Genomic DNA, 24,686 nt, shown 5'->3' with positions numbered 1-24,686 from the left:
ATCCCCTGAGGTCTGTAAGCCAAAATAATCCCTTTTTTCCCCAAAAGCTGCTCTTGGTCTGGTGATGTCTGCCAGCAATGTGAACTTGGCTGCAACAATGTGGGGTTTGTAATTTTTTAATTTTATTTTTTTGGTGGTTTTTCGAAGTAGGGTCTCACTCTAGCTCTGTCCTGGAATTAACTCTGTAGTTTCTGGCCTTAAACTCATGGCGATTCTCCTACCTCTGCCTCCTGAGTGCTGGGATTAAAGGTGTGCGCCACCATGCCCAGCTCATAAAAATATTTTATTTATTTATTTTCAAGGAGAGCGAGAGAGTGAGTGAGTGAGTGAGAGAGTTAGTATGGGTATTCCAGGGCCTCTAGCCACTGCAAACAAACTCCAGATGCGTGTGCCAACTTGTGCCTCTGGTTTATGTGGGTACTGGGAATCAATCTTGGGTCATTAGGCTTTACAGGCAAGTGTTTGAACTGCTGAGTCATCTCTCCAGCCCTGTTTATTTTAAAATGACCTTTATTTTATTTGCAAGTAGAAAAAAAGAGGCAGAGAGAATGGGTATGGCAGGATCTCCAACCACTGCAAATGAACTCCAGATGCATGTGCCAATTTGTGCATCTGACTTTGTGTGGGTACTGGGAAATTGAGCCCAGGTCGTTAGGCTTTGCAGGAAAGCGCCTTAACCACTGAGCCATCTCTTCAGCCCACAAATGTGTTGGTAGTTTTTTTGTTTTGTTTTTTTTTGCTTTACAACCTTTTAATTTTTTAAAAATATTTATTTATTTATTTGAGAGAGAAGGAGGGAGGGAGGGAGAGAGAGAGAGAGAGAGAATGGGCATGCCAGGGCCTCCAGCCACTGCAAACAAACTCCAGATGCATGAACTCCCTTGTGCATCTGGCTAATGTGGGTCCTGGAAAGTCGAACTGGGATCCTTTGGTTTTGCAGGTAAACACCTTAACACCTTAACCACTAAGCCATCTCTCCAGCCCAGTCTCCATTTATTAGTACTTTGTAGTAACTAGAACCAAGCACAGTCAAATAGAATATTTGCATGTGTGCATTGGCATGTGTGCTTGTGTGTATGTGTGCACACACATTGGTTGTTTGTTTTTGAGGTAGGGTCTCACTGTAGCCCAGGCTGACCTGGAATTCACTGTGTAGTCTCAAGGTGGCCTCAAACTCATGATGACTCTCCTACCTCTGCCTTTCAAGTGCTGGGATTAAAGGTGTGCGCCACCACATCCAGCTTTGTAATTTTTTTTTAATGAGAGAGAGAGAGAATTGGCATGCCAGGACCTCCAGCTACTTCATTCGAACTTCAGATGTGTGTGCCACCTTATGCACATGAGGGACTTGTGCATCTGGCTTACATGGGACCTGGAGAGTCGAACATAGGTCCTTGGTCTTTGCAGGCAAGCGCCTTAAACATTAAGCCATCTATCCAGCCCTGGTCTTTTTTTTTTTAATGAGAGAATTGGCACGCCAGGGCCTCTAGCCACTGCAGTCAAACTCCATATACGTGTGCCATCTTATGCACAAATGCAACCTTGCACATCAGTCACCTTGAGCATCTGGCTTACATGGGATCTGGGAAGTCAAATGTGGGTCCTTGGGCTTTGCAGGCAATCTATCTCTCCAGCCCAAGAATGTCTTTGGTAGTGATTTCATCACTCCAAATTAATAGGTAACCTGATTAAGAAAGTGCTACTATAACTGGTCAACAGTATATAATTTATGAACTTATTCTTTTAGTATGAAGAGCTGATGGAAACCTTTAAAACATTGCATAAGGAATGTGAGCATCTCAAGACATCTGGATTTTCTACAGCAGAAATAAGAAGGGTAAAGAAAAAATATACTTGTTTGGATTTGAGTAATATTGGATTCAGCTTTTTTGTTTTTAGCTAATTCAGTATCAGTGTTAACTATATAGAGACTATTGGTAGAGCCAGGCATGGTGGCACACGTTTTTAATCCCAGCATTGGGAGGCAGAGGTAGGAGGATCGCCATGAGTTGGAGGCCACCCTGACACTACATAGTGAATTCCAGGTCAGCCTGGGCCAGAGTGAGACCCTACTTCAAAAAATCAAAAAAAAAAAAAAAAAAAGAGAGAGACTATTGATAGAAAATGGCAGCTTTTCTTTTGCAGGACCTTTGACAGTTTTTCTTAAATATTTTACTTGTTATTTGAGAGAGAGAGAGAGAGAGAGAGAGAATGGGTGCACCAGAGCCTCTAGCCGCTGCAAATGAACTCCAGGTACATGTGCCACTTTGTGCATCTGGCTTTTTTACATGAGTACTGGGGAATCGAACCTGGGTCCTTTGGCTTTGTAGGCAAGCGTCTTAACAGTAAGCCATCACTCTAGCCCTTTGACAGTTTTTTTAATTGAAGAAATTAACAAGCCCAGAGTAAATTCTTAGTGAATTCAAATGTATTATATAGATCACTAGCAAGGATTTAAAAAGATTACATTTTGAATCTTTATTTGATAATTATGTCTTATATATATGATACATAAAATGCAGATAAGAACGAAGAAAAGTACTATGATTTACATAATATGTAATTACCTGCACCTTCCTTTTTAATTATTGTTTTATGAAAGTATCATCATTGTTATCTTTCTAAAATAATTGTAATGACCAATTGTACTGTGTAGTATGGCTTCTTTTACCATTTTCAGTTTTTTATTTTTTTGAGGTAGCATCTCACTATAGCCCAGGCTTACCTGGAATTCACTATGTAGTCTCAGGGTTGTCTTGAACTCCCACTACCTCAGCTCCTGGGTGCTAAGATTAAAGGTGAACACTACCACACCAAGCAGAGAGGGGGGGGGGTGGGAGACAAAATGGGTGCACCAGGGCCTCCAGCCACTATAAATGAACCCCAGACACATATACCACTTTGCACCTGACTTTACATATATACTGGGGAATCAAACAGGTTGTTAGGCTTTATGGGCAAGTATCTTAACCGTTTCTCCAGCACCATTTTTAGTTTTTAATCTTCATTTTATTATTACAAATGATGTTATGATTATCTTCCATATGGTTTTTGCATATCTGTGATTGTTTCTTTAGAATAAATTTTTAGAAATAGAATTTCTGGGACTGAGGATAAAGCACTCAGTGGATAAAGAATTTGCTGTGTAAGTGTGAGGACTGAAATTCAGATCCACAGTACCCTACATTATTGCCATAATGCCTTGTGGGCATGTGGATATGGTGGTGTCATGACACTCATTGACCTTAATAAAGTTTGTCTTCTGGGCTGGAAAGATCACTTGCTCTTCAAAAAGCCTATCGGCCTAGTGTACACATATTCAGTTCCCCAGTATACACATAATGCTAGATGCACAAATTGGCACATGCATCTGGAGTTTGCAGGAGTAAGAGGCCCTGGTATACCCATTTTCTCTTTCTCTCTTAAATAAATAAAAAAGTTTTTAGGCCAGCCATGGTGGCATACAACTTTAATCCCAGCACTCAGGAAGCAGAGGTAGGAGTATCACCATGAGTTCATGGCCACCCTGAGTCTATGTAGTGAATTCCTGGTCACCCTGGGCCAGAGTTGGATCCTACCTTGGAAAAAAACAAAAACAGAAAACAAACAAACAAAAACCAGACCAAAAATATTTTTTAGAAAGTCTTTCTTCCTAAGTACCTTTAGGCCCTATGAAGGTAAAGACTGTCTTCTTCACCACTATATTCCTAATGCTTGTCATAGTGCTTGGCACTTGATAGGTTCTCTAGCAGTTTATTGAATATTAGAAATGGAAGATGAATTCAATAAATGAGAAAGACCAATAAGTAATTGGTGCCTCCATCTCCTCTTATTTTTTTAAATTGTTTTTATTTATTTATTTATTTCTTATTTGAAAGCGACAGGGAAAGGCAGACAGAAAGAGAGAGAGAGAGAGGATGGGCTCACCAGGGCCTCCAACCACTGCAAATGAACTTCAGATGCATGCGCCATCTTGTGCATCTGGTTTATGTGGGTCCTGGGGAATTGAACCTGGGTCCTTTGGCTTTGCAAGCAAGTACCTTAACCACTAAGCCATCTCTCCAGCCCTCTTCCTGTTCTTTATTCATATGTCTTATGAATAAAGCAAAAGGATAAAAGAACCCAGCATTTGAATTTTAATTTCATTCATGATTAACAAAATATTCTTATATTCTTTGTGGTAAAGTCAGAAACTACAAGAAAAATAGAAAATAATTTGCTCATAATTCATACTCTAAAAGATACCTATTATTGACATTTTTCTTGGAATTGAACTATGTATAAATGTTATAATTTGCTTCATTCAAATAATGCCATATCATGACTTTGTTAAACTCCATTAAACACTCTTCTGCATAATGACTTTTATTGTATTATAATATAGTTTATTTAACAATTCTCATTTAAATTGTTTTAAATTTTAGCTATAATTGATACCAGTGAGAATTTTTATAGAAGTGTCTGTGACTCTTATGAATATTTTAGTAGAACAAATCTCCAAATGTAGAGTTACTTGCCCAGAAAGGATATACATTGATTTTTAAGGACTTCTTATATTCATTTTCAAAAAAACATTTTTTAAATTTATTATTATGATGATATCATTTATTTATTTATTTATTTGAAAGCGACAGGCACAGAAAGAAAGACAGATAGAGGGAAAGAGACAGAATGGGTGCGCCAGGGCTTCCAGCCTCTGAAAACGAACTCCAGACGCATGCGCCCCCTTGTGCATCTGGCTAACGTGGGACCTGGGGAACCGAGCCTCGAACCAGGGTCCTTAGGCTTCACAGGCAAGCGTTTAACCACTAAGCCATCTCTCCAGCCCTTTTTTTTTTTTTTACTTGAGAGAGAGTATGTGTGTCAGGGCATCCTGTTGCTATAAATAAATTCCATATACATGTGCCATATTATGTCTAGATTTATGTGAGTACTGGTGAGTCAAATCCAGCCATCTCCCAGCCCAGGACTTCTTATATTATTCTTTTTTTTTTTCCTTTCTTTTATTTATTTATTTTTTTTTTTTTGAGATAGGGTCTGGCTCTAGCCCAGGCTGACCTGAAACTCATGTCATCTCAGGATGATCTCAAACTCATGGTGATCCTCCTACCTCTGCCTCCCAAGTACTAGGATTAAAGGTGTGTGCTATCATGCCCAGCAGGACTTATATTATTCTTTAATACAATACTACTGGTAGTTGAATAAGTGTTCCCATTTCCTCAAACTCTACCAAAACTGGCTGCCATGTAGATTTGAACTATAGTATTACTATATTAGTTTTTTTTTAGGTTTAGGAAGGATTTTCATCACAAAATACTATAGAGCTAGCTTAAAGAAAGGTAATTGATTTTTTAAAATCTTTCTTTTCAGGGAAGGAATTGGTTAATTGACAAAACCAGACACAATTTTATGTCTTGAGAACAATATCACCTTAAAAATAATTTTGGAGGGGCTGGAGAGACGGCTTAGCGGTTAAGCGCTTGCCTGTGAAGTCTAAGGACCCTGGTTCCAGGCTCAGTTCCCCAGGTCCCACGTTAGCCAGATGCACAAGGGGGCGCACGCATCTGGAGTTCATTTGCAGAGGCTGGAAGCCCTGGCGCGCCCATTCTCTCTCTCTCTCTCTATCTGTCTTTCTCTCTGTGTCTGTCGCTCTCAAATAAATTAAAAAAAATTTTTAAAAAAAATAATAATTTTGTAGGAGACAGGCGTGGTGGCCTATGCCTTTAATCCCAGGACTTGGTAGGCAGAGGAAGGAAGATTGCCATGAGTTCAAGGCCACCCTGAGACTACATAGGGAATTCCAAGTCAGCCTGGGCTAGAGTGAAACGCTACCTCAAATAATAATAATAATTTTGATGGAAAATTGGGAGAATATCTGGCTTGGTGTTTAACAGAGCAGATGGGATGTCAGCAGCTGTTATTCATGAACTTAGACCTGTACTCTTTCCAGATAGGATTTTGAAAAATCATGTACCCATATTTGAATCAGAACACAAGTGTGCTGGTTGGCAGCTCTATGTTGCTGTGTCCTAACCTGCTTTAGTTCCTTTCTAGATGAACACCACACTGCTAGAAAAAGTTAACCTGCATGAAGAACCCAGGAGGGAAAATAGAAAATGCTCTTTATCCAAAAGAGGATCTTTGTTCCCTGCTGCTCTGGTTGTAAATAAATTATGAAATGGCAGACACATAGCCATATGAACCTAATCTGATTACTAAAGACCAAGAATGATTTTAATGTTCTCTCTGCTACTTTTTAGGATATCAGTGCAATGGAAGAAGAAAAGGATCAGCTCATTAAAAGAGTTGAACGCTTAAAGAAAAGGGTAAGTCAAGAATCAGCCCTGTAGACATTAGTCTGAAGTCCCAAGGCCTGGCAGAGATTTAAGGATGTACATAAAGGTTAGGTCAGGCATGGATGTCCATCTGTGGTGGACTCAAGTAACACTGAGGGAAAGGGAATCTTCTCAGGCTGTAGCTCAAAGCTTTTAAGCACCTGTAGGTCTATAGCTTTGCTGTCACCTCTAGGGAGAACTGTTTACCAAAGGAAATGATAAGCGGATGCCTGAGTCATGTGACCTGCCAATGTCATTCTCAAATCTGACAGTAACGTGTACTACTTATTCCCTTATTGTAGGTGGAGACAGTTCAAAATCATCAGCGAATGCTTAAAATAGCAAGGCAACTTCGAGTTGAAAAAGAGAGAGAAGAATTTCTTGCACAACAAAAACAGGAGCAAAAGAATCAGGTATCCACATAAATTTTGTCCTCCAAGGATAAAAGAAATAGCTTTTTTTTTTTTTTTTTTTTGGTTTTTCAAGGTAGGGTCTCACTCTGGCTCAGGCTGACCTGGAATTCACTATGTAGTCTCAGGGTGGCCTTGAACTCACAGCGATCCTCCTACCTCTGCCTCCCGAGTGCTGGGATTAAAGGCATGCGCCACCATGCCCGGCTAGAAATAGCTTCTTTTGATAATTCAAATATAAAGAAAATTAATTTTAGAATTTCACATGTCCTTTTGGTCATATGATGGACTGAAGCTAGGAGCCTTGTACATGCTAAGCAAGTGCTCCACCACTGATATCTCCCTAAGCCAGAGTGTTCTTTCCCTCCCTCCTTCCTTTTCTTCCTTCCTTCTTTTCTTTTTTCTTTTGCATGGAGGGTAATACTATGGATAGAACTAGGGGCCTCACATACTGTAGGCAAGAACCATTGAACTATATCTCCTGTCCTCTTTTTATTTTTTTGTATATTTTTATTTATTTATTTGAGAGCGACAGACACACAGAGAGAGAAAGAGGCAGAGAGAGGGAGAGAGAAAGAATGGGTACATCAGAGCCTCCAGCCACTGCAAACAAACTCCAGATGCTTGCACCACTTTGTGCATCTGGCTTACGTGGGTACTGGGGAATCCAGCCTCGAATCAGGGTCCTTAAGCTTCACAGGCAAACACTTAACCACTACGCCATCTCTCCAGCCCCTCTTTTTATTTTTATTTTGAGACAAGACCTCACTATGTGACCCAGGCTGGACTTGAAATCACTCTGTAACCCACGCTGACCTTAAACTTTCAGTCCTCCTGCCTCATTCTGTGCAAGTAGGCCTGGTTCCAGACTGCCCCTTTTTTTAAAAAAACATATTTTTTTTTATTTATTTGAGAGACAGACAAAAGTTTTGGTATACCAGGGCCTCCTGCAACTGCAAAAGAACTCCAGACACATGCACCACTTTGTACATCTGGCCTTACCTGGGTACTAAGGAATCAAACTTGGGCCATAAAATTTTGCAAGCAAACACCTTTAACCATTGAGCCATCTCTCTTGCACCCTATTGCTCTTAGTTGGGAGTATTTTGTAGAATCAACAGTAACAATACCTTGTTTTATGTTCCATACTATATATGTATCTGTACATGGTGTTTTGGGTTGTTATAGATTTATTGCATTGTGAAACAGTAAGATTAACTGCCAACAAAACTTATGGGATCACTAAAAAGCATCTTTAGATTCTGACACTATAAGAACATCCTTTTTCTTCCACTAGTCCCCCTGTACCTTTTATTCAAGTGGCAAATAAGCAAATCATGAAAAAGTTCAACATTTCCCATATTCCATGTTTTTTGTTTTGTTTTATGTTTTTTCACTATAGTATAGGCTGATCTGGAACTCATTCTTTAGCCACAAGCTGGCCTCAAACTGGTGATCCTTCTACTTCAGCATCCCCAGTGCTTGGATTAAAGGCATGCACTGTGCCCAGTCCCTTATATTCTGTTTATATTTTTAATATATTTGTTTTTATATGAGAGAAAGAGAAACAGATAGGCAGTATGAGTACACCAGGGCCTCTTGCCAGTACAAATGAATTCTAATCACGTGTGCCACTTTGAGCATCTGGTATTATGTGGATACTGGGGAATCAAACCCAGGCTGGCAGGCTTTGCAAGCAAGCACCTTTAACTGCTGAGCTATGTCTCAAGCCTCCACTCTGTTTTTGTTGTTGTTGTTGTTTATTTTGTTTTTTGAGGTAGGTTCTCTCTAATCTAGGCTGACCTGGAATTCATTATGTATGTAGTCTTAAGCTATCCTTAAACTCCTGGTGATCCTCCTACTTTGGCCTCTTGAGTAATTGCTGGGATTAAAGGCATGCACCACCACATCCAGCCCACTTTATGTTTTTGAACTTCACCTTAAAGAAATAATTATTCAATCTGAAAGTATTACTTTTTTTCTTATATATTTATATGTGTTGTTTGTGTTATTGTGTGTGCCACAGCACACATGTGGGGCTCATAGGACAACCTCAGAATGTTGGTCTTCCCCTTCTACCTTGTTTCAGACAGGGTCACTATTATTTTGCTGCCAGGAAGGCCAGACTAAGCTGGCCCCCAAGCTTGGGATTCTCCTGATTCCATCTTCTATTGCCATAGGTATTACCAGACACATGTAGCACTTTGTATCAGTCTTTAAGTGGATGCTAGGAATCCAAACTCTGATCAACAGGCTTACAGAGCAATTACCTTTAACCATTAATCCATGTCCCCAGCCCTGAAAGTATTGCTTTTATCTATTGAAAATCTGTCTTAAAATTTGGGTAAAGGGGGACTGGAGAGATGGCTTAGCGGTTAAGCACTTGCCTGTGAAGCCTAAGGGCCCCGATTTGAGGCTCGGTTCCCCAGGACCCATGTTAGCCAGATGAACAAGGGGGTGCACGCGTCTGGAGTTTGTTTGCAGTGGCTGAAAGCCCTGGCGCACCCATTCTCTCTCTCTCTCTCTCTCTCTGCCTCTTTCCCTCTCTGTCTGTCTCTCTGAAATAAATAAATAAATAAAAAATTTAAATGTGGGTGGAGGGCTGGAGAGATGGATTAACAGTTAAGGCACTTGCCTGCAAAGCCAAAGGACCCAGGTTCAATTCCCCACTACCCACATAAAGCCAGTTGTACAAAATGGTGTATGCATCTGGAGTTTGTTTGTAGTTGCCCATTTTCTTATTTCTGTCTCCATTTGCTTCCTTCTCTCTCTCAAATATGTATATATATGGTTTTTGGTTTTTTTAGGTAGGGTCTCACTCTAGCCTAGGCTGACCCGGAATTCACTATGTAGTCCCAGGGTAGCCTCGAACTCACAGCTATCCTCCTATCTCTGACTCCCAAGTGCTGTAATTAAAGGTGTATAGCACCATACCCAGCTTAAATAAAATATTTTTTAAAACAAAACAAAAATCTGGGCATATTTGAAGTATATTTCGGGGCTAAGGATTTGACTCAATTAGTTGACTTGTCTAGTATGCATTAACCCCTGGGTTTGATCTCCAGGACCACATAAAGCCAGACATGGTGGTACGTGCCTTAAACCCAGCACTTGGGAGGTGCAGACAAGAAGATTAGAAGTTTTAAGATCATTCTCAGCTACATATCAAGTTTAAGGCTAGCCTAAACTGGCAGTTTAGATTTTTAACTACACCAGAGCTTGACTTGGCATAATGACAGTTTTACTGCAGTAGTAAGCTTCATTTCCTAAACCTTGCATGGTTATGTAGCACCAGTTTGTGATTCTCAGACATCATTGTGAGAATGTTAACATTTCCTTGGAATAAGAAAACCATGTTACACAAGAAAAGCCTGATGTATATATGTCTTTTAAAAACATTGTTCTTTGTTACTACATTCAACAAATAGCTGAAGAAAAAAATTTCTGAAAGCTTTTTAAAATTTACCAGAAAAAATGTTGAAGTAGTTACATTTTTAGTCTAATATAGTTCTTTTCTAAAGGCAGATTCTCACTCTAGCCCAGGCTGACCTGAAACTTGCTGTGAAACCTTAGTCTCCCACATGTTATGATTGTAGGTATTAGCCACCGCACCTGGCAATGTTATTTTCTTGGTTCTTAATTGTTTATTGTATAGTATAAGAATTTTATGTATTTTCCATTGCTTGCCTATATGAGCATCAAGTTTCAGTAGACTAAGTAATGTAATTATTCTTGAAGCTGTTCCATGCAGTGCAAAGATTGCAAAGAGTGCAAAACCAGCTGAAAAGTATGCGCCATGCCACAGCAGATACAAAGCCTGAAAGTAAGTGGAAGTTATGTCACATAGATTATTAGAAAGAAATTGGAATATTCCTGACATTTTGTGTGTGTCAGAATGTATGTGCATGAATGTTTGTGTAAAGTATGTGCATGTTCAATTCCTGGATTAAAAAAATTGTTGGACAACTTCCATAGATTCCTGAACTTTTAATGGGAATTAATTATCTTCAGATGTATTAATGAAAGTTAATTTTCTCAGCATTTTGGAACATCATCACCTAGCTGGTGAATGGGAGTCCCATTGAAGGCATCAGTGGATTTTCATGTTGGATTTTTTTACCATGTGTGTGTGGTATGTGTGTATGCATGTTTATGTGGGCACACACATGTGCATGTAGAAGCTAGATATTGATGGCACATTTCTTTTTTGTAGCATGTAAATTGTATCTCAAGCTATTAAAAGATAATACAGTATTTTATTAATTCTAAACACTTGATTTTTTTCTAATGTAGTTTTTGCAGTTGATATATATCTTACATTTTTAGTGATTTTGAAAATTTGTTTATTTTATTTATGAGAAAGAATGAGTGTGTGTGAGAGAGAACTGGTACTCCTGGGCATCCAGCCACTACAGTTGAACTCCAGATGCATGTGCCACCTTGTGCACATGCACAACCTTGTGCACATGTATCACCTTGTACATCTGGTTTATGTGGGTTCTGGGAAGTTGAACCTGAGTCCTTAGGCTTCACAGGCAAGCACCTTAACCACTAAATCAGTCACCTCTCCAGTCTGTGTTTTTTTTTGTTTTTTTTTTTTTTGAGGTAGGGTCTCACTCTAGCTCAGGCTGATCTGGAATTCACTTTGTAGTCCCAGGGTGGCCTTGAACTCACGGCAATCCTCCTACCTCTGCCTCCCAAGTGCTGGGATTAAAGGCATGCGCCATTGTGCTCAGTATTTTGTTGTTGTTGTTGTTGTTTTGAGACAGGGTCTTACTCTGTTGCCTAGGCTGTCCTGAACTCACTATGTAGACCATGCTGGCCTTGAACTCATGGTGGTCTATCTGACTCAACTTTCCAGTGCTGGGATTATATGAGGGAGCTACCATTTACAATTTATCATGGTATTTTCAATTTGTGACACATTTAAGATGATGATATATTTATTAATAGATTACAGCTTAAAAATCAAAGAGTCAGCCTGAGAGAACTTAGTAAATTCCAGGTCAGCCTGGGCTAGAGCAGGATCCCACCTCAAAAAAACAGAGTGCCTGGAAGTGCTGGCTGGGGCTAGGAGGATGAGGTGGTGACAGGGAGTGCAACCTAGCAGAGCAGGAGAGTGAGCGAGCAAAACGGTGCGGCCAGAGTGCCGAACTGCTGCGGGTGTCTAACAGAAGAAATGATATAGCTCATTCAACTGCCCAGACTTCACAGTCAGGCTGAGGAGGAGATCCGGAAGACTATGGCGAGTATGCCTTTCTGGTGACTGCATGGGTGTAGTCTGCTGGTGGGATCGTCCTCTTCGGGCTGCTAGTATCACCAGAGGAAATTGGTCTCCAGGTATTGAGGCAGAAGAAAACTTAGAAGATTCACACTGGCCGCTCCTTAATGATGCTGAAAATGAAGATGAATATGAGCCTAATTATTCAACCTAAAAGGACAGCACTGCTCCCCAAGTGAAGGCAGTAAGCTTTTACCAGGCCTGCTGCCTTTTTGGCGTCATATGGTACTCACTAGCCTACTCCTGCCTGAAGCTAGTGAATTACTCCTCCTTCTGGTTGCCCTTTTACTTGAGTTGGAGGAATCATAGGCTCTCCAAACAACAAGTCCATCAATGCACTTCTGATGACCGTTACGGGGTTTTTTTTATTGGTGGACCCTCCTATATGATTAGCTTGGTGATTTCTGCAGACCTGGGCCATCAAGAGCTGATCCCAGAGAGCAGTGAGGCACTGGCAACAGTCACAGGAATTGTGGCTAGAACTGGGAGCATTGGTGCTGCTGTAGGCCAGTATTTGGTGTCTTTGATCCAAGACAACTTAGGATGGATGTGGGTTTTCTACTTTTTCATTCTCATGACAAGTTGTACAATTCTGTTTATCTCATGCTTAATAGTGAGGGAAATAGTCTCTCTCATGCACAGTGGGCAATCTCACATATTAAGTAAATAACCCTCGGGAAAGAACAATAAGAGATCCATGAGGACTACTGGTTTTTAAATTCCCCCTGTTTAGGGGTTGTCTCAGAGCACCCATGTAACCTCGGCTTCTCAGGCCTCATCCCTACTGCCAGCCACCTGAGACAGTGGCCAGTAGAAAGTGCTCTCAGAAGCTACTCTGTTTGGTTCTGTTCTTGGAGGAATTGAGATCTGTTACAACTGGGTTCCTGGAGTTACCTCAACAGAAAACTCAAATTAGAAAAAAAAGGGGAAAAAACATTTTGTCCTACATGTGGCATTGAATCATGTTAATGGATTACTAGGGCCCAAGGCATATCATCTTTAGAAGACTAGAGAATATGTCTTCAAGACTGTGAATTCTATATTAATATATTAATGCCATTCTGTATATGTATTTTAAAATATGCAAACAGAGCTGGAGAGATGGCTTAGCAATTAAGGCTCTTGCCTTCAAAGCCTAAGGACCCGTGTTCAATTCCTCAGGACCCACGTAAGCCATATACACAAAGGGGCACATGCATCTGGAGTTCATTTTCAGTGGTTGAAGGCCCTGGTGTACCCATTCTCTCTATCTGCCTCTTCCTTTTCCTCTCTCTCTTTCTCTCTTGCTTTCAAGTAAATAAATAAATAAAAATTTTTAGTTCTTATTTATTTGAGAGCGACAGAGAGAGACAGAATGGGCACACCAGGGCTTCCAGCCACTGCAAACGAACTCCACACGTGTCTGCCCCTTTGTGCAGCTGGCTAATGTGGGTCCTCGGGAATCAAGCCTCAAACCAGGGTCCTTAGGCTTCACAGGCAAGCACTTAACCACTAAGCCATCTCTCCAGCCCTAATTTTTTTTTTTTTTTTTTTTTTTTTTTTGGTTTTTCGAGGTAGGGTCTCACTGTGGTCCAGGCTGACCTGGAATAAACTCTGTAGTCTCAGGGTGGCCTTGAACTCACGGCGATCCTCCTACCTCTGCCTGCCGAGTGCTGGGATTAAAGGCATGTGCCACCATGCCCGGCCTAATTTTTTTTTTTTAATATGTGACCGAAGTAGGAGGAAAATGTGCAATTTTGAGGGAATACTTAATTTGCATTGGATTAAAGGATATTTTTCCCCTTCTTGCCTTATTCTCCAACAGATGATGTGTTGATGAATTGTTACTTAATCATGTAGATTTTTTTATCACTTTTTTGTTCACTTGCTGATGTAAATGGAAGCTACAAAACACAGGAAGGGAGGAAAACCCAACTTTTATAATAAATGTCCATCCATCTGGTTAAAAGCAAAGCAAAAAAAAAAAAAAATTAAGGAAGTATGTTATGTATAATTGGCATTTAAGAAACCAGTACAGAATTGAAGAGATTGCTCAGCATTTAAAGGTGCTTGCTTACAAAGCCTGATGATCTGGGTTTGATTCTCAGTACCCACGTAAGCCAGATGAACAAAGTGGTGAATGTATCTAGAAATTGATTGCAGTTGCCAGAGGACTCAAAGCATCTTTTCTTCTCTTTGTCCATCTCTGTCTCTCTCTTTGCTTGCAAGTAAAAAATATTCAAGAAACCAGTACAGTATTTTGTTAATATTTTATTTATTTGAAAAGGAGAGAAAGAGGCAGACAGAGAGGCAGGAAGAAGGAAAGAGAGAGAATGGATGCACTAGGGCCTCCAGGCATTGCAAATAAATTTCAGACCCATGCGCCAACTTGTGCATATGGGTACTGGGGAATCAAACCTGGATCCTTTGGCTTAGCAGGCAAGTGCCTTAACTGCCAAGCCATCTCTCCAGCCCACAAATGTTTCTTGGTGGCCCTTTGTAATGTTTCACTTCTACCCTGTCCCCCTCCCCCTCTCCAGGTAATCACTGGTGTGCTTTATGTCACTGGCAAGGCTAGTTTGTATTTTTGAAATCTTGTTAAAGTAGAAAAGGTATATAAGAATATTACATTGCAAAAAACATTTTAGGGGGCTGGAGAAATTGTTCAGTGATTAAAGGCACTTGCTTGCAAAGCCTGAGCTCCCAGGTTCAATTCCCCAGTACCTACATAGGGCCAGATGCACAAGGTGGCACATCCGTTTGGAGTTTGTTTGCAGTGGTAAAAAGCCCTGGCATGCCCATATTCACGTTCTTGTTCTCTCTCTCTCTCAAATAAAATTATTCTACTTAAAAAAACATATTAGGCTTTGATTCTGTGCATCTCTAATTACATGAAATGTGTTTAAAAACCCGAAGATGAAAGGACTAGTCACCTAATGGTCAGAGAAGCCAGGATGTAGAGTTAATGGGAAACTGGCTTGGAATGAATGCCTGAGTGTACTGTGTGATTCATTAAACACGTTCCCTTCTCTTCCCTTCAACAATCCTGAAAAAACAGGTAGAGGGGGAGACTGGAGGAATAAATGGAAAACTTGTGAATTTGCCATTAATAAAACTTTGCATGCTCTATTAGCACAGCAAGACTAAAAATAATTTTAAGGCTTTAGGTCCAATTTATTATGCAATCTTCATATGAAGATTACTCAAGCCGGAAACACATCGTTTAAAAAGTCAAGCCAGAATTTGTAAATGTGTAATGGAAAGATTTGAAATAAACTGTAAAAAGTTCTCTGGCCTGGGAATTTATAACAAAACCATTATTCACTGAAAATCTCTGTGTACACAGTTAAGCATCTGCCAAAATAAGGAAACCATTAAGTCTTAAAATATTTAAATTATCACTTAGCTATAAACTAATACGTTTAAAAATAAAAGCTACCAGATCTAAAACATAGAAGTAGATACTTTATTTCTCTTTTTCCAGATTTTAAATTGTTGTATCTTAGCAATGTCTTCATTGGTTTGAAGCTGACACAATATAATATGTTACTATTTATAAAGTATTAGGATTATAAATTGTATCAACGGCTTTTTTTTTTTCAAGGTAGGTTCTTGTTCTAGCCTAAGCTGACCTGGAATTCAGTATGTGGTCTCAGGGTGGCCTCAAACTCACAGTGATCCTCCTACCTTTGCCTCCCAAGTGCTGGAATTAAAGGCATGCCCTGGCCTCTCCTCCCCCTCCCCCCCCGCAAACAGAAGTATTGTAACTGAGTGTAGTGGTGCACACTTTAGGAGGATTACCGTGAGTTCGAGACTAGCTTGAGATTACATAATTATTCCAGGTCAGCCTAGGCTAGAGTAAGACCGTACTTCAAAAACAAAAATAGTATTGGGCTGGAGAGATGGTTTAGCAGCTAAGGCACATGCCTGCAAAGCCTAAGGACCCTGGTTCAGTTCTCCAAGTCCCATGTAAGCCAGATGCACATGGTGGTGCATGCATCTGGAGTTTGTTTGCAATGGCTAGAGGCTCTGGTGCACCCATTCTCACTCCCTCTGTCTCTAATAAGTAAATAAATAAAAATAAAATCCTTTTAAAAATAGTAGTATTGGGCTGGAGAGATGGCTTAGCGGTTAAGCACTTGCCTGTGAAGCCTAAGGACCCCGGTTCGAGGCTTGGTTCCCCAGGTCCCACGTTAGCCAGATGCACAAGGGGGCGCATGCGTCTGGAGTTCGTTTGCAGAGGCTGGAAGCCCTGGCGTGCCCATTCTCTCTCTGTCCCTCTATCTGTCTTTCTCTCTGTGTCTGTCGCTCTCAAATAAATAAATAAAACATTTCTCCTTTAAAAAAAAAATCCTTTTAAAAATAGTAGTATTGGACTGGAGAGATGGCTTAGCAGTTAAGCGCTTGCCTGTGAAGCCTAAGGACCCCGGTTCGAGGCTCGGTTCCCCAGGTCCCACGTTAGCCAGATGCACAAGGGGACGCACGCATCTGGAGTTCGTTTTCAGAGGCTGGAAGCCCTGGCGCGCCTATTCTCTTTCTCTCCCTTTATCTGTCTTTCTGTGTCTGTCGCTCTCAAATAAATAAATAAATAAAAATTTAAAAAAAATAGTAGTATTATAAAAATAAAATGAAAGCATGAAGTAAGAGAGTAGCTGAGCTAGATTTTATTTGTGTTGTCATTTGGTTTGTTGACTTCTTAAATACTTAAAAAACAAAATGGGACACAGAGATGTATATGATTTTACAAATGTTACTTTTGCATATTTTAGAAAACTGAAGAATTAGCTTGTGAAGCTGGAAAGATCATAACATAATTTTTCTATAATTATCTAAATATCCTTCCATGAATATTGTTTTTACAATCATTCTAATTAACATAAAATATTTCAGTATAGTATTATATATTGTTACTTATGAATATTACTATTATATAGATATTATACAAAGTATTTAGAACAGATATGCCCTCCTATGTGTGAGAATCTCATAGCACATACTCTTTTGGGTTTAAATATCCACTTCATTTTTTTAAAGGTTTATTGAAGAGACTAGAGGAGGAGATAAAATTTAATTCATATATGGTAACTGAAAAGTTTCCCAAAGAATTAGAGAACAAGAAAAAGGAATTGCATTTTTTACAAAAAGTAGTTTCGGAACCTGCCATGGGCCATTCTGATCTTCTTGAACTTGAAACTAAAGTAAGTGATAATTGCCTTTTTATAGCTCCCAATTTTATCTCATCTCTAGTCTTGTGTAGCTGCTGTTTATGACTCTAAAGCTAACCTATATTAAGAATTGCTAGCTCTTCTGATGAGCTGTCTTTGTGAGGAATTTTGGAATATTGTGTTATTACTTAATCCATACAGGGTTATAAAAACCTAGTCTACTGATTAGGACAATGAAATAACTTAAATATTTAAATTAATATATAAGAATTGGCTTATGGGTCTGTGTCTTCATAATTATTCTGATGTCAAACTTTATAATATTTAAATATTCAAGTTTTGTTTCCAACCATAATGTGGTAATTTTTCATTTAACACTAACATTTCTTTTTAAAATAATATTTATTTGAGAGGGATAGAGAGAAAGAGGCTGATAGAGAGAGGGAGAATGGGTGTGCCAGGGCCTCTAGCAGCTGAAAACAAATTCCAGATGCATGCAGCACCTTATGCATCTGGCTTACATGGGTCGTGGGGAATTGAAACTTGGTCCTTTGGCTTTGCCTTAAGCACCAAGCAATTCTCCAGCCCTGCATCCCCCTTTATTTATATGGTGCTTGGGGATTGAACCACATACCAGCAGGCTTTGCAAGCAAGCACTTTTAACCACTGAGCCATCTCCCCAGCTTCTAAATTATTTTAAAATTTATATTATTTATTTATTTTTATTTTAGAGAGGGGGAGAGATAGTATTGGCACACCAGGGCCTCAGCCACTGAAATTGAATTCCAGACACTTGTGCCACATAGTGGGCATGTGCAACCTTGCACTTGCCTCACCTTTTTGCATTTGGCTAATGTGGGATCTAGAGAGACAAATGTGGGTCCTTAGGCTTCGCAGGCAAGCACCTTAACTGCTAAACCATCTCTCCAGCCCTTCTAATTTATTTTTAAGAGTATATCATAATAATATATCTATAACATTAATGGAACTATTCTTCCCATCTAGTTACTGATGGAAGGAACTGTAAATTCACAGCTTGAGTTTGGCATAATATCTCTAATTTGCTTAGTTTGCATAATCATAGAGAGAAGTTGTTTTATGTTTTTTGAGGCAGAGTTTCACTCTAGTCCAGGCTGATTGTTGTTTATGTTTAAATATTTGTTTCAGACACAGAGAGAGAGAGAATATAAGTGTGCCAGGGCCTATTGCCACTTCAAATGAACTCCAGGCACATGTGCCACTTTGTGCATCTGGCTTTATGTGGGTATCGGGGAATTGAATCTGAGCTGTCAGGCTTTGTAAGCAAGTACTTTCAACCACCGAGCCATTTCCCCAACCCGTTTGATTTTTTTTTTTTTTTTAGGCAGGATTTCACTTTGTAGCCCCGGCTGGCCTCAAAGTCAAGCTTTTCCTGCTTCCGCCTTCTAAGTGCTAGAATTACAGATGTGTGCCACTAATCGGGCTCTCATAGGGAAAATTTAAATTTTTTCACTTTCATATTATTTTAGATCAATGAAATAAACTCAGAGATCAGTCAGTTGACTGAAAAGAAAATGATGAGAAATGAGCCAATTAAAGTCAAGCTGTCACTGTACAGGCAACAGGTAAGACCACTCTTTTGGCTAGCACATTTAAATCTGTAATCTAATGTGTGAATGGCTTCATTACAGCTACTGACTGTGTTATTTATAGTTTTAAAGTTAGAAGGAAATAAAGAGTAAATATCCTCTGTCACTGTTAATCTGCAGATTATAACAAAGAATTAGTGGAGAAGCAATAAAAGACGTCAATTCAAGTTTGAAACGTAATACGTTGATAATGCTTAATCTCCTTAGCATCTGCCGTTTGTGGTGGTAGGGCTGCTTGTGTTTCTATGTTTTTGTTATTTCATCTTTTAAATGTCAAAATTAGGTGGTACAAGTCAAAATGTTTATCATTTATTTTATTTTATATATATTACAACAGGCTATACTCTTTTGTCCCCTTGCTCCAGCACCTGTTACCATGAGGGTTCTCCTCAGTGAGTTATGATATTTACTGTAGGTTTAGGAAGGCCTCAGTCAGTCCCTTTGGGGTAGAGTGGGGAAAGTCCAAGCTTCAGGTTATGCCTACCCATTCTGTGGCTCTTACAGTCTTCCCACCCACTCTTCTACAATGTTCCCTGATTAGCTCCCTTGTTTTTCTGCTTATTTTCTGCTTGGAGGATCTATCTGCTGATGATAGTGTGGTATTCAAGTCTCCTACTATTACTATTTTGGGATTTATGTCTGTTTTATTGTCTAACAAATTTTGCTTTATAAAAGGTACTCCCATGTTTGGTACATAGAAGTTTATGATGATAATATCCTCTTCTTATATTGTTTCTTTAATGAGTATAAAATAGCCTTTTTACCAATTTTGATTTATTTTAAAGTCTGTTTTGTCATAAATCAGTACAGCGACTCCTGCTTGTTTTTTATTTCCATTTGCTTGGTATATCTTTTTCTGTCCTTTCACCCTAAGGTGGTGTTTATTTGTAATTGTGAGGTGAGTTTTTTGTAGACAGCAAATGAATGGGTCTAGCTTTTGGATCCAGCCTGTTAACCTGTGTCTTTTGATTAGAGAGTTAAGTTCATTAATGTTCAGAGTATTAATTGTAAGGTGTGAGTAAATCCCTGTCATGTTGAAGATTTTGTGGAGTTTGGTGTTTTTTTGGTCTTTGTATGCTTTTATGTCCATTCTAGTTTGATTGTTTCTTTTTCTCTCTTCATGTGCATGTTGGTTCATCTTCTGAATGTGGAGTATTCCATGCAGTATGAGGTGCTCATGTCATCATGCAGAAGGTTTATATCATGAAAGTTTTTTGTTTAACCTCCTATTATGAGGGATAATTTGTTGGGCACAGTAATTTGGGTTAGAAGGTATGGTCATTTAGCTTTTTATTTTATTTTATTTTTTTCATTTAGCTTTTGAAATACTCCATTCTGAGCTCTTCTGGCTTTAAAAGTTCCCATAGAAAAATCTGAGGCAATTCTAATGAGCTTACCTCTGTGTAATGAGCTGTTTTTCCTCTTACAGCTTTTAGCACTCTTTTCTTATTTTCTATGTTTAGTGTTTTGATTATTATGTACCACGGGGTGCCTCTTCTCTGGTCCTGTCTATTTAGTGTTGTGTGCACCTTCTGTGTCTGGGTTGGTCTCCATTTTGTAAGGTTGGGAAATTTTTCTTTTTCTTTCTTATTATTTATTTTTTTAATTTAATTTTTTTATTAACAACTTCCATGATTATAAAAAAATACCCCATGGTGTTGCCCTCCCTCCCCCCACTTACCCCTTTGAAACTCCATTCTCCATCATACCGCCTCCCCATCTCAATCAGTCTCTCTTTACTGTTGATGTCTTGATCTTTTCCTCCTCTTATGATGGTCTTATGCAGGTAGTGTCAGGCACTGTGAAGCCATGGATATCCAGGCCATTTTGTGTCTGGAGGGAGCATGTTGTATGGAGTCCTGCCCTTCCTTTGGCTCTTACATTCTTTCTACCACCTCTTCCGCATTAGACCCTGAGCCTTGGAAGGTGTGATACAGATATTGCAGTAATGAGCACTGCAGTCATTTCTTTCCATTACCATGATACCTTCTGAGTCATCCCAAGGTCACTGCCATCTGAAAAGAGAAGATTCTCAACCAAAAGTGAGAGTAGCATTAACATAAGGGTATGAACATTAACAGAAGTGCTTACTGGGCAGTTTGATAAGCATAGTATATACATTTGGCCAAACAGCAGTTGTTACACCCCTAGGGCTTATGACTACCCCTGTTTTAAGTTTTCAGTGTCAGGGATGTATTTCCTTTCCATGGAGCGGGCCTCCAGTCCAATTAGAGGGCAGTTGGTTTCCCCCATAACAGATGTGCCACTATTGCACCTGTTGGTTCATTTGGCCTAGCTGGCAAAATATAAGGTTCACATTGTTCACTGTTGAGTATCTTCTGTGGCGATTTCTCTTTCTCCCATTGAACTGCATGCAGAATGGCTTCTTCCAGCTTTCTATCATCTGGCCTACATGGAGGAGGTTATTAGCTCAGATCCAGAAAGATTTCTCAGTGGCCTTGCAGCCCAAGTATATGGAATCTTCAGCAATAGGGTCTTACCATCTATTCCTGGTGGGAAACCAAGGGCCTTGGCAATGGCCTATAATGTTTTGGGCGCATCAGGGAGAAATTTTTCTTCAATAATTTTGTTGAAGATGTTCTCTATGCCCTTGGCCTTTATTTATTCCCCTTCCTATATGCCTATGAACTAAATATGTGGTTTTCTTGAACTTGACAATATATTTGGAGTTCCAGTGTAATTCTTCTATCTTGTCCTCAAGTTCCAAAATTCTGTCCTTCATGTGATCTGTTAATCTGTTGGTGAGGCTTTCTTGGGAGTCTTTTAAGGGGGTTATTTTTTTTCTTCAGCATTTCTTTCCTTTTTTCTTTTTAGTTTTTTGAAGTAGTTTTTCGCTGTAGCCTAGGCTAACCTGGAATTCACTATGTAGTCTCAGGGTGGCCTCATACTCATGGCAATACTCCTGGAGCCTTGGCCTCCCAAGTGCTGGGATTAAAGGCATGAGCCACCACACCTGGTTCATTTCCATTTCTTTTTTTCTTTGTTTGTTTGTTTTTTGAGGTAGAGTGTCACTCTATTCCAGGCTAACCTGGAATTCACTATGTAATCCCAGGGTGGCCTTGAACTCACGGTGATCCTCCTACCTCTGCCTCCCGAGTACTGGGATTAAAGGCATGCACCACCACATCCCACCATGCCTGGCCTATTTCCATTTCTTGATTTGAACTTTTTATTTTCTCTTGAAGATCATTCCTGCATTTGGATATGTACTTGAGCTTGTTACATCAGCCCATGAGCTCATTTGTTTGTTGATTCTCCTCAGCTTTCTGATCTTTCTCTCAATTTTTTTTTTTTTTTTTTTTTTTTGAGGTAGTGTCTTGCTCTATCCCAGGCTGGCATGTAAAATTCTGTAGACTCAGGGTGGCCTTGAACTCTTGGTGATTCTTTACCTCAACATCCCGAGGCTGGGATTAAAGCATGTGCCACCATGCCCAACCTGACCTTTTTGATTTTCTTTGATATTATTAAATCAGCTATGGAGTACCGTTTCCTAATTCTTTTTGATTTCCTTCAGCCGCCAGTTGAATTGTTCTTGTTGATCATCTTCATCCATCCTTTGAGTTCTTTTTGTTGCCTTCTAATTTTTTGAGTCAACCTTTATTTTGTAATTTGATTTTTTTTTCTTGCCAATTTTCTTCCATTTCCTTCAGCCATTCTTGGAGTTCCTATTTAATTATTCTTTTAATCAACCAGCCATTTGTTCATCATCTCAGTAAGTTTGTTTAAAATGCTTGTTGAGATTTCATTTTGGGCTTTTATGTCTTGGGTTTCTCTAAGCTTTCATTAGAGGCTTCCACTGTGGGACCAGGTAATCTTGGTGGGGATCCCTTTGCTGGGTGTTCTTTGTTGTGTGCTATGTGTCCGAGTCTGCCCCTCTGGAGATCAATTGTCTCACTGAGCATGTAGCAATAGCAGCTCTTGTATACTCTGTTTGGTGGCCTGATCTAAATTGATTAAGGTGGGTGTGGTATTGAAGACTATCCACTAAGTTGAGGTGGATTCTCTTGAGTCTCAGCAGGATCTACTTTGTATGTGCCACCTCCCAGCAAATTTGGGTAAGTCCTTGGGAGGCTTAGCTTTCCTGGTATCTAAATTGGCTGTTTTTTTATTTTCTTCAGTCTTATTTGCTATCTGCATTTTTGGAATGAGATGAGCTCCCTGCTTCTCCTAGGGGCTGGGGCCCATACACAGTTTCCCTCTGGCTCACCCTTTTTCAGATAATTATTTTGGAGGAGGGACTTACAAAGTGGGTGTGAAAAGTTGAATCCAAGTTGGTTGATTGCTTGCTGCTGACCTTCCTCTGGTTTTTCCCCTTCTAAGTAGACACCCTGGAATCATGTCTAGCCTCTTGCATTCAGCCCCATCTCACAATGACATGCAGCCCTTCTTGCAGCTGACCTTCTGCTGGTTTGTCCCCTTCCAGGCTGCTGCCCTCGAATTGTGTGGTTTCTAGCCCTGACAAGTAACTCCCATGCTCAGCCCCAACATACATACATCCATACATAATTTTAAAAAATTTTTTTTTCTTTATTTATTTGAGAGTGACAGAGAAAGAGGCAGAGGGAGAGAGAGAATGGGCGCACCAGGGCTTCCAGCCACTGCAAATGAACTCCAGATGCGTGCACCCCCTTGTACAGATGGCTAACATGGGTCCTGGGGAACCGAGCCTTGAACCAGGGTCCCTAGGCTTCATAGGCAAGCACTTAACCGCTAAGCCATCTCTCCAGCCCCATACATAATTTTTATTTGTTTATTTTGGTTTTTCAAAGTGGAGTCTTCTCTAGCTCAGGCTGACATGGAATTCATCATGGAATCTCAGGCTGGCCTGGAACTCACAACAGTCCTCCTACCCCTGCCTCCCTAGTGCTGGGATAAAGCCATGTGCCATCACACCCAGCCAGTATTTATCATTTTTTAAATTTATTTATTTATTTACTATGAGAGAGAGAATTGGCATGACCAGGCGCTAGCCACTGTAATTGAACTCCAAATACAAACGCCACCTTTTGCACATGTGCCACCTTGTGTGTCTTACTTACATGGGTTCTGGGGAGTCAAACCTTGGTCCTTTTCAGCAAGTGCCTTAACTGCTAAGCCATTTCTCCAGCCCTATTTATCATTTATTTTTATGAGAGAGAGAGAGAGAAAGGGAAATTGCATGCCAGGGCCTGCAGCCACTGTAATCAAACTCCAGACATGTGTGCCACCTTATGTGCATTTGCAACCTTGCACACTTGTATTACCTTGTTCATCTGGCTTACATGGGACCTAGAGAGTCGAACATGAGTCCTTAGGCTTCACAGACAAGCACCTTAACTGCTAAGCCATTTCTCCAGCCCCCATTTAACATTTTTAATGAGTTAAAAGCAGTATACATTTTTAGAAATGAAAGTTAGCTTGCAAGGGCTTGTCTTTCATTATACCTTTTGACGAATTTTGCTATGCTTTTTTATTTATTTAATTTAGAGAGAGAAATAAATATGTCTCAGAGCTTCCCGCCCCTGCAAATGAACTCCAGATACATGTACCATTCTATGTGTCTGGCCTTACTTGGGTACTGGGTTTCTGCACTGTGGTCTTCATGCTTGCATGGCCAGTGCTTTATCCACTAAGCCTTCTCTGCAGCACCCACCTTTTAAGGTGGAATTCTTATACAGGGAAACATTCCTTCATTACTTGTCTTTTGTTATACAGGAAAGAAAATAGAATTTCTAAAGGGTTTGCACTAGAGATTACCCATCTCCTGTCATTTCTTAATACAATATTTATACCATTTAGCTTAATAAGTTAATGTGACTGGTGTTTCTCATGAATTGGTATGATTCATCTAAGGAAATCCCTTAAGAGTTATTAGTTAATACAAGTGC

At 39.8% G+C, this 24,686-nt stretch overlaps 1 protein-coding gene and 1 pseudogene across 3 annotated transcripts in view; both read left to right on the top strand.

Moving 5' to 3' along the window:
- Positions 1–24,686, top strand: part of Ift81 (intraflagellar transport 81) — a 144,812-nt gene that overhangs the window by 18,174 nt on the left and 101,952 nt on the right. For all 3 annotated transcript variants that reach the window (XM_045133106.1, XM_045133103.1, XM_045133104.1), the window contains 6 exons: positions 1,748–1,837; positions 6,261–6,326; positions 6,638–6,748; positions 10,484–10,568; positions 17,040–17,203; positions 18,679–18,774. In XM_045133106.1, the coding sequence (XP_044989041.1) occupies positions 1,748–1,837; positions 6,261–6,326; positions 6,638–6,748; positions 10,484–10,568; positions 17,040–17,203; positions 18,679–18,774 (612 nt within the window). The remainder of the gene's footprint in view (positions 1–1,747; positions 1,838–6,260; positions 6,327–6,637; positions 6,749–10,483; positions 10,569–17,039; positions 17,204–18,678; positions 18,775–24,686) is intronic.
- LOC123454167 lies at positions 10,765–12,696 on the top strand (annotated as a pseudogene).

The sequence above is a fragment of the Jaculus jaculus genome, chromosome 13 (genome assembly GCF_020740685.1).
Source record: "Jaculus jaculus isolate mJacJac1 chromosome 13, mJacJac1.mat.Y.cur, whole genome shotgun sequence".
Lineage (NCBI taxonomy): Eukaryota > Metazoa > Chordata > Mammalia > Rodentia > Dipodidae > Jaculus > Jaculus jaculus.
The sequence above is the reverse complement of the archived record's forward strand: the minus strand, read 5'-3'. Positions and strand labels throughout refer to the sequence as shown.